Source organism: Thermobia domestica, chromosome 5, assembly GCF_964235325.1.
Source record: "Thermobia domestica chromosome 5, izTheDome1.hap1.1, whole genome shotgun sequence".
NCBI classification, from domain to species: Eukaryota; Metazoa; Arthropoda; class Insecta; order Zygentoma; family Lepismatidae; genus Thermobia; species Thermobia domestica.
The window spans coordinates 167,250,561-167,259,715 of record NC_137458.1 but is presented as its reverse complement, the minus strand read 5'-3'; the positions used below and the strand labels follow the sequence as shown (position 1 = coordinate 167,259,715).

Here is a 9,155-nt window from a genome sequence, read left to right as displayed (position 1 = left end):
ATGTTACTGATCTTGGAGTCACTCTGCAATCAAACCTATCTTTCGATTTTCATGTCAACAGAGTAGTTAGTGAGGCCTTTAGGAACCATGGCCTTGTGATGAGATTAAGAAGTGATTTTTTTAAAACACTAATGTTCTCAAAACATTATACACTGCCTACGTACGGTCTAAGCTGGAATATGCAGCGATAATATGGGGTTCTAATAGTAAGAAATACCTGTATATAAAAAATCGAAACATTCAAAATAAATTGAGCGTTTTTTGATAAAGAAACAAGGATATATATCTAAAATTTGAGAACTACGAAGGTCTTCGAAACAAATATTCATTACAATCTCTTGAAAGCAGAACTCATTTAATTTTATCTTTTTTTACATAGAATAATTAATAGTGCAATAGATTCAGAATATTTATCAAAAATCAAAATTCACGTCCCACATAGAGCGACGAGACCCCATAATGTCATATTCCATCTGTCAGCGCAAAGGACTAATGCATTGGATCTATTCGCCTGTCAGGATAATGTGTATATTGTATAATAAGATGTCACAAGGACACCCAGTTATAGATATTTTTAGGTATAAACAAAATTTTTATTCTATATAAATTTGCTGTATGGCGTATATTATGCTATCTCTATTTTAACGTATATTTTGCTTTCATATTATTATTTTAATATATATGTTTTTCAAAGTATATTACCATATAATGATTGAAAACTGTAATTAGGCATTTGCGTGTTGTTTTTCGAAATGAGTTTAAAATTATAAAAAACAAAAGTGTAAGAAGAGATTTGATTCCTTGCCCATGAACATCTTAAAACTCTGTCTGGAAAATATTGTGAGATCAGATTATTTAACAACAAATTTACAACACAAATAAATAGAAATGGTAATATTGACCATAGTAATGAATAATGAGGCTTGTTTTCCAGAAATGTATATTGAAACTGGGGATTAATGAAGAGCTTATATTTTTAATTCCACACATGTTATTAAATGTATGGTATTACTCAGAAAGACAGTAAATAATACAAGCATATGTTACGACTGATACATATTCGTTGCTATTAGGTGCAGTTTTCGCTTTCTTGGAATACATCAAAACTCAACAATACTTGGAATTACTCTACACTCCAGTAATACAAAAATAATCCTAAAACCTAGAATTTTGTTGAATTCACTAAATTTAATTGTGCATACACTCGTACATCCTCAAACATACTCGTGTATTACACTGCGAAACAACGGAAAAGGTAGAAATTGTTTTTTCTTACTGTCTTTTTAATCAACATTCCTTACTATTAGAAAGAAGAAAAGACATTTTAGAGACTATCGATTTTTCTGCAAACAAAGAATAGGGGGAACAAGATGGGGATAGACATCTTTACACCTGGAGTGTCATGCTTTTACAATTGTGCAATTGGGAATTTGTACGAGGATCATTCAATAAGTAAAGAGACAAAGTCTATATTTTTAACACTAATCAATTTTTTTTTTTTTTTTGTTTCAGGGGTGTTAACTGGCAACCTTGGGATATGCTCTGATCTGCTGTTTCGTAATTTTATGTCAACATAACTTTAAAAATATCAATTCATCATGGCAAGTCCTCTAGAAGATTGCACCTTAGAAGAACAGCGCTGAGTCATTAGGTTTTTAGTCGCAGAAGGTGTAAAACCAAGTGAAATTTTTTCTCGAATGTTGAGACAGTACGGTAACAGTTGTATGAACCATGCGAATGTGTACAAGTGGGTTGATCGGTTTAAAAATGGCCGAACAAGTGTTGGTGATGAACCCCGATGTGGATGTCCAGTGGAAGTTTCTGGTTCTTCGTTGGAATCGAGGATTGACGGACTTATTCGTGATAACAGAAGAATTAATGTTGAAATGATAGCTGAGGAAGTTCAAGTAAGTGTTGGAACTGTTCAGAATGTCATTAGGAACATTTTAAAGTACAGAAAAACGTGTGCCAGATGGGTTCCCAGACAGCTTACTGACGCTCATAAAGAATCAAGGCTTTCCATTTGTCAAGCCTTAACGCAACGAAGTTTGATTGAAGGAGACGCTTTTTTTTGAAAGAATAGTGACCTGTGACAAGGCCTGGATCCATCACTACGACCCTGAGACCAAAAGGCAGAGTATGGAGTGGAAACACACTAGCTCTCCAGTTCGCAAAAAATTCAAGGTTCAACCTTCCGCTGGTAAAGTGCTGCTGACCATCTTTTGGGACTCACAGGGTCCAATCTATTGCTATTTCCTTGAAGATCAGCGAACTATCAATAGCCTATACTATTCTGAGATGCTAGAACACAAAGTTAAACCAGCTATCAGGAGCAAACGCCGTGGACTCCTGTCAAAAGGAGTGATTCTTCAGCACGATAACGCCCGCCCTCATACAGCCCAGCTGACCCGAGATAAGCTTCAAGAATTGGATTGGGAGGTCTTACCTCATCCTGCCTACAGCCCAGACCTCGCCCCATCTGATTTTTACCTGTTTGGACCACTCAAAGACGCCCTACGTGGAAAAAGATTTGCTAAAAATGAGGAAGTTAAGGCAGCGGTGCAAAGGTGGCTTCGGGGTAAATCGAAAAATTTCTTCGCCAAGGGAATTAGGAAGCTGCAAGAAAGATGGGACAAATGCGTAACTGTAAAGGGTGATTATATTGAAAAATAGACTTAGTTTCGAAAGATTGAAATAAATCTTTATTGAGCTATAGCAATTTGTCTCTTTACTTATTGAACGCCCCTCGTACATAATTTTAAATTTTGACAAAATTTAGTTTCTTTACAATTTTTATATGTTATTACATTTTTTTACATGTCCTGAGCCTCTAAGCCCCAAGTAATTTTACAAATAGTGTGAAAACAAATTTACTTAGAACAGGCGAATTCGTCCATGTTGGAACGCGCCATTTTATACAAATCTACGTTTTCAAAAATAATTAAAACAAATTTAGTGAGGCAGTCCACTGGGCTATAAGGCTGGGACTTTCTTTATAAATTCCCCGAAAGGGAGATAACTAGAACTAGAACTAAAGAATAACTTGTAAAAGACACTTTTTTTTTTCGAAATGTTTCCTCAATTAGTTTTAAAGTTGCTAGCTAACACATCGAGCCCTTGTAAGAGAAAAGGGAAGTAAGCTGGAATTGTTGAACTCCATTAGGTTAGTTTTTGGGCCATTTTCCGTGGCAATTAAAACAATTCCTGCAGCTTTCTTAACTCCAAGGCAAGACAACCAAATACGTACTGACGCAACGGCAAATTATATGGCATGATTTTTTCTATGAACCAGTAATATATACAATAACTTTACATTTCCAAATTAAACTATATACGATACATTAATGGATCACTTCAAAAAAATGACGGGGCAACTGCCCCCCTTTGACCCACTTAATCGCCGCCCATGGGTATATGATAAATAGCAGTGTGGAGTTTATTTTTCCTCTTTTATTCCTTTATTCGTGACGGATTTCGACTAAAAGAAATATGATTATTTCCTAAAGTTGAAGGAAGACATGTGCTTAGTTTTCTTGAAATGGGATAACTTGATGAAAGTTTTCGCAGAACAAACAAGCATTTGGACAGGCAACAGACACACATTGAGTCTAATGATTGAACCTTACCTACACCCACTTTGTTAAATAGACTAGAAGAATCAATAGGATTTAACGGTTAAGATTCCCGTTCATTTCAAAGAAGAGAGGGGAACATTTCTTTTGTAAATCAATGGGCCAGAAAGAAAGATGGCACCATCATTCATAACAATAGTTCCTCTGACTAAGAATTCTGGGTTAAAAATGAAAATTAAGTATTCTTAACGCAAATTGAATCATCAGTAGGAAGATCCTAACTACCAAAGTAATTAATGAAACAAACTATTACTTTAACATGCTTTGAATTAGTATCCTCATTTTGAAATTTTTCGTTAAATAATTGAATCAGTCGTTTTGGAAAGGTCATAAGTCAAAAATGACGATTTTGCTTTGTCCAACTTTTTATTTATTTATTTTGTAACACCAATTACTCACAAGTTGTTCATTTCGTGCAATGACAAGGAAACTCTACTTTCTCAAACAGAGGTTGATCATTTCATATCTATCAGAATTTTCAAAACTTAAATAGTTTTTTTTTTTTTTTTTTTATTCTCATAACTTTATTTTTCTGACTCATGAACTTTTAAAAACTACTGATTCAATTATTATCAGCACCTACCTTTCAAGAAAGTTCCTATTAGGTTGAGTAATGTATTTACAACCATGGATTCCAGTTGTATCCAAGAACTCTTTTAGAAGTCTCACAAGCATAATTTTCTTTCTTTCAAAGAATTCTTCCAGTCCTTCTTGTCCCAAGCTACAGACAAAACTGAACTGCTAATGGTACTGCATGGAAATGGATTTTCAATACACGATGCAAAGTCCATTTCGTGCTAATGTATTTCGTGGTCGAGATTGTTATCACTCCATTAGGAGGAATAAGCAAGGTACAGTATTATGACATATTAGTGCGTGATATGTGTTTCTTTTAACATTAAAACTCAATATCCGTTTGTACTGACGTGTATAAAACGAAAGAAAGAAAACTAGATCATGTCAGTTAAAAGCTATATATATATATATATATATATATATATATATATATATATATATATATATATATATATATATATATATATATATATATTGCTGATAAAATATCCATACACTCTACAATATAGCATAACTATCAAAAATATATGTCATGAGTGCTACGAAATAAAAGCTATATCCTGCACTTTATTGGATCCGATGGATAAATTGAAATGCATGGTATATGATAAAGTAGGATTGTCACTAGCGACATAGTTACGCGGATATGACAAATAATTACAATGTAATTAATATGATTGACAGATCATTTGCAGCAGATTTGCTAATTTCTATGCTGTACAGCCTATAACTAACTGATTCATACTAGCTTTGCTATATCCAATAACTTACACTAAATTACAAATTGCTGAGCAAAGCAACGTTTATTATAAAATAATAAATGTGTGACACAGTCTGATGAAGCCAATATGTTCACTTAGTTGGCGAAACTGTCACACATTTACGTTGCTCTACGGTCTAATCCCTTTCCATTGACATAAGAGTTGCACTTCTTGGTTTCTCCATTAATTAGATCTTTCTTTTTTCACCTCATCTTCTTTTACTATCCACGATATATAATCTCACTCATGACTAGAGCCAGGATTTCTTTGTAATTATATTTTTCCTTTATGTGTGCATGGGTGGAATTTAAAAAAGAAAAAAATAAAGAATTACGTCAGTAAGGATGTCATAGTCAAGTCATATATCATATGTTTTTACATATTTTATTCAATGTTACATATTCTTAAGATATGAAATATCCTTTACAATGGACATTTTCACTGATATTTTTTATTGCGCTAAAAATCAGCTGATTACGAAGAACACTTCCTTTCCGTCATGCGACGATTCCAACTAGTGACTACTGATAAAATGCATCTTTTTCACATGTGTATGACGTTGTTAATAAAAAATAATAAAAAAAAACAAGAAAAGTAACAGAATTTAAGGCTTCTTATAAAAGTAAGCTGGTTGTCTATTTAATTAACACTAATTATTTGAATATACTTGAATATCTAAGGACAAAGTTGTAGTGTACTAATTTGCAATATTATTGACATTGTTTTCAGCCTGAGTTAATAAACTAATTACTGTTTTCATGTTTGGGTTATCGACCGGCCTTATGTACCGAATTAAAAAAAAAATTAAGAATATAAAAGCACAGTGACTGATAACCCAGTGCTAATTTCTTGTATGGAAGTTCGTCGTGGATTCGACAGTTAGGTGTTCAAAGGGAAGCCCGAGGAATTAACACATGAGAAAATATATCACCAAGTAAATATAACCTAAATTCTCTACTAAGTTCAACACAAGGACGCATAAACTTAAAATGATAATCGTGTCCATGAGCTTTCTGAGAATTCACCAGAGCCATTATCAACTTACTTTACACATTAACAGTATTATTTCATCATAATATCTTCGCGCTTACTATCGTCTTTTTGGCCAATGAAACATACTCGTAAATTGTTTATATCAGTTCATGTGAACATTTGTAGATCGTATGAAGTGTTTTCAACACGTGAGTTAACAGTTAAACAAACAAGTAAACAGATATGATAACACACTAATGATAACAAACTAGTTACAGTTGGCTTATTACTGAATAAAACAAAATGAAATTTCTACTTTTATGTTCCATAAATATGCCCTCTAGGCAAAGGGAGACGAATGGTTAATGAAAGTAATTGATTATAAAAGAATCGGTGGAATGATCATATGAAAGGAAATGTCAGAATCGGGAGAAAACCCACGGACACGATGTTGTCAACCACAAACTCATATGGCCTGGGTTCGAACTACTGACCCCTCAAACTACAGAGGTGAGCTCTCCATATTGACCTACCGTGATAATGAATGTTTATGATATGTCATGACGAGTAATAAACACAATATTCTATTCCAGTGAGTGAGGCAATATAAGAGAAAACAATCTACACACACGAAATTTAACAAAAGGTTGCTCTTCAAACATTTGCTTTTATGATTTTTTTCCTTTGTGGATTTCGGAAAACACAAAACGCAATACTTTCACGATAATCTTTTACAAATGTACCACTATATATAAAACCAGGGGTAAAAGTGGGTCTGAAAAGGTAGGGAAACGGTAAGTAGTAGCATGATGCCACGCCATTCCCTGCTTATCTTTGCCCATTGTCTTATTTCTGGAACTGGGGGGACGCCGTACATATTTTTTCGAGGTGGAGGCACGGCATACCCGTGCGTTCCTCCTCACTTTTACCCTTGTACTAAACATTAATTACTTCAGAGCTGACGAGAGAAAGAATATAAATAAACTTACGTTCGTACGCTTACAACATTATTTTGTAAAAGATTATTGAAAAGAAAAATTTTCAAAGTAACAACATATGTGATACATAAGCTTAATTAATTTCTATCAATATTCTTGTTCAGAATCGAAGAATCCCGGGTGCCAGGTAGTCAAGACGATTGGAAATATGAGTCTGGCGCCTAAGTAATTTAAATCCAAAATAAAATGATTTAGGCCCATGTATGAAATTGTATTATTATGGTGGCTAGTTTTGAGAACCGGTGCCTAGATCTCAAGAAAAATTTTCGAGTATTTCTCCTGTTTATGATGCTCGTTCGGCAGTCTAACCATCGGTATGCTTTTATTCGTTACTGCTTTGTTCACTCCAAATCACCGCGATGACCACGAAAACATTTCCCTTGTAGAAATATAGTAAAAAAGTAAAGTTCTATATAATATGATTCTTTTAGCATTAAGATAAGAAGAGTTGTACCAATGGTGTGGGGTAACCAATTGCCAATATGTATAGTTAATACTAGAAAAAATGTAAGAATGTAATAGGTTTTTTTTTTTAATGTATTAAGAGCTTTTTGGTGCAGAAAGTACATATTTTGTAGCCGTAGCATAGAGGTCTGCGCGGGCTCGGGCCTACAAAGCAAATACCACTTTGGGCCAGGGCAGTAAATTTTAAGTATACAACCATATTCTTGGGCCTTTTCTTGCCTAACTTTGTAAATATACTGTACAACGATTTTATTGGATCGTTCTTTCTGGAGAACTTTTAAAGCACAACTGCAAAATTAAATCTCTAATTGTCGTTCATAAAAATACAATTTTCCGAGCTCGGGCCTAAATGCTAAAACATATTGTGGACTCAGGTCGGGCCTCTAATTATAAGTTTACGACCCTCACATTAAAAGTTCATATAAGTAAATACTCATATTCAGAAACTTCTGAATAAGAAAAAGGGATATTTTAGTATTATAGGAATGTTCCCCTTGTCGGAACACTAGAATTTTCTAAAACTCTGAAACACCTTTTTTTTTTATGAGGAGGTTGTATATTAACTTCCATGTCTTTAATTTTAGGAATTCGTGAGATATAAAATTCTCAGCTAAAAATTTAAGCTTCTTCTTTACTTTTTTGTAGGATGCGTTTCAACAAACACTTTGTTAATTCTTACTTCCAATTATTTTGTCCTAATTCTACGATTCTACCTATAGCGTGGTGAATGATTAGTCACTTTTACTCTCTTATATAATAGTATAAATTATAGAACATTTTAGACATTAGAAAAATGTATGTTAGGTTTGCTAATAAAACGTTTGCATTTCTCACTTTCCTTTAAATACCTGTGAGGAAAAATTAACTTTTATCTCAAATCCGGCATGTAGTATAATGAAGTGTTATTATTTGTGATGATTTATTAAGAAATGAGGAAGGAGGCTCAGAAGTCACGCCTGGATTTATCGACGTTTTAGTCTCAAATTGAATTTAAGCCTTATATTGCAAGATAGAAAGTTAATTCAAGAAACCTGTATTTCAACATATAAGAAATAGTATTTTTACTAACTTCTATCTTGCGTTTCATTTCAGGATATTTTAATATGAACTAGTGGTAGACACAAAAACCGGTTTTCGAAAATTTTCAAAAAACGGTTTCGGTTTTCTCCAAAAACCGTTTTTAGTTTTCTTTAAAACCTGTTCGGTTTCACCGAAACCGGTTATCGGTTTTCTACAAAACCGATTCGGTTTCGGCTTTCTTCAAAACCGGTTCTGTTTTTTAAAATTTGTTCTATTTCTGACCCGAGTAGTGTTTCGTTGTTCTCCGGAAACCGAATCCGTTTCCACAGAAATAGTTTTATGTTTTCCAAAACTTTTCACCAAACCGGTTTTGGTGAAAAACCGAACCGGTTTTTTCGAGAAAACCGAACCGGTTTTGGAGAAAACCGGAATGTCGGTTTCGGATTTTAGAAACCGGTTTCCGACTTTATAGAAGCCGGTTTCCGGTTTTATAAAAACTGGTTTGCCCATCCCTAATATGAATCATCGCTTCATTCATCACAGAAACATCTATGATGTTTACCTCATTGTCTTCTTAATTTTCAAGATTAAACATACTCATTTTACAGTTTTTAATCTATCTATTTTAAGAAAATAATCGAATTATACTATTCTCAGCTACATTCCCTGTTCTTGTTAGAACTAAAGGTGCGTAATTTATTATTCCAGACAAAAATATTATAATTTTAGTA

General features: G+C 33.5%; 1 protein-coding gene across 1 annotated transcript in view; it reads right to left on the bottom strand.

Moving 5' to 3' along the window:
• The window catches only part of LOC145686258 (sodium channel protein Nach-like), a 148,777-nt gene extending 144,417 nt beyond the window's left edge, over positions 1 to 4,360 (bottom strand). The window contains exon 1 of the mRNA XM_081759374.1: positions 4,216 to 4,360. Coding sequence (XP_081615500.1) covers positions 4,216 to 4,307 — 92 coding nt within the window. The 5' untranslated portion in view covers positions 4,308 to 4,360. The remainder of the gene's footprint in view (positions 1 to 4,215) is intronic.
• Between the last annotated feature and the right edge of the window lie 4,795 nt (positions 4,361 to 9,155).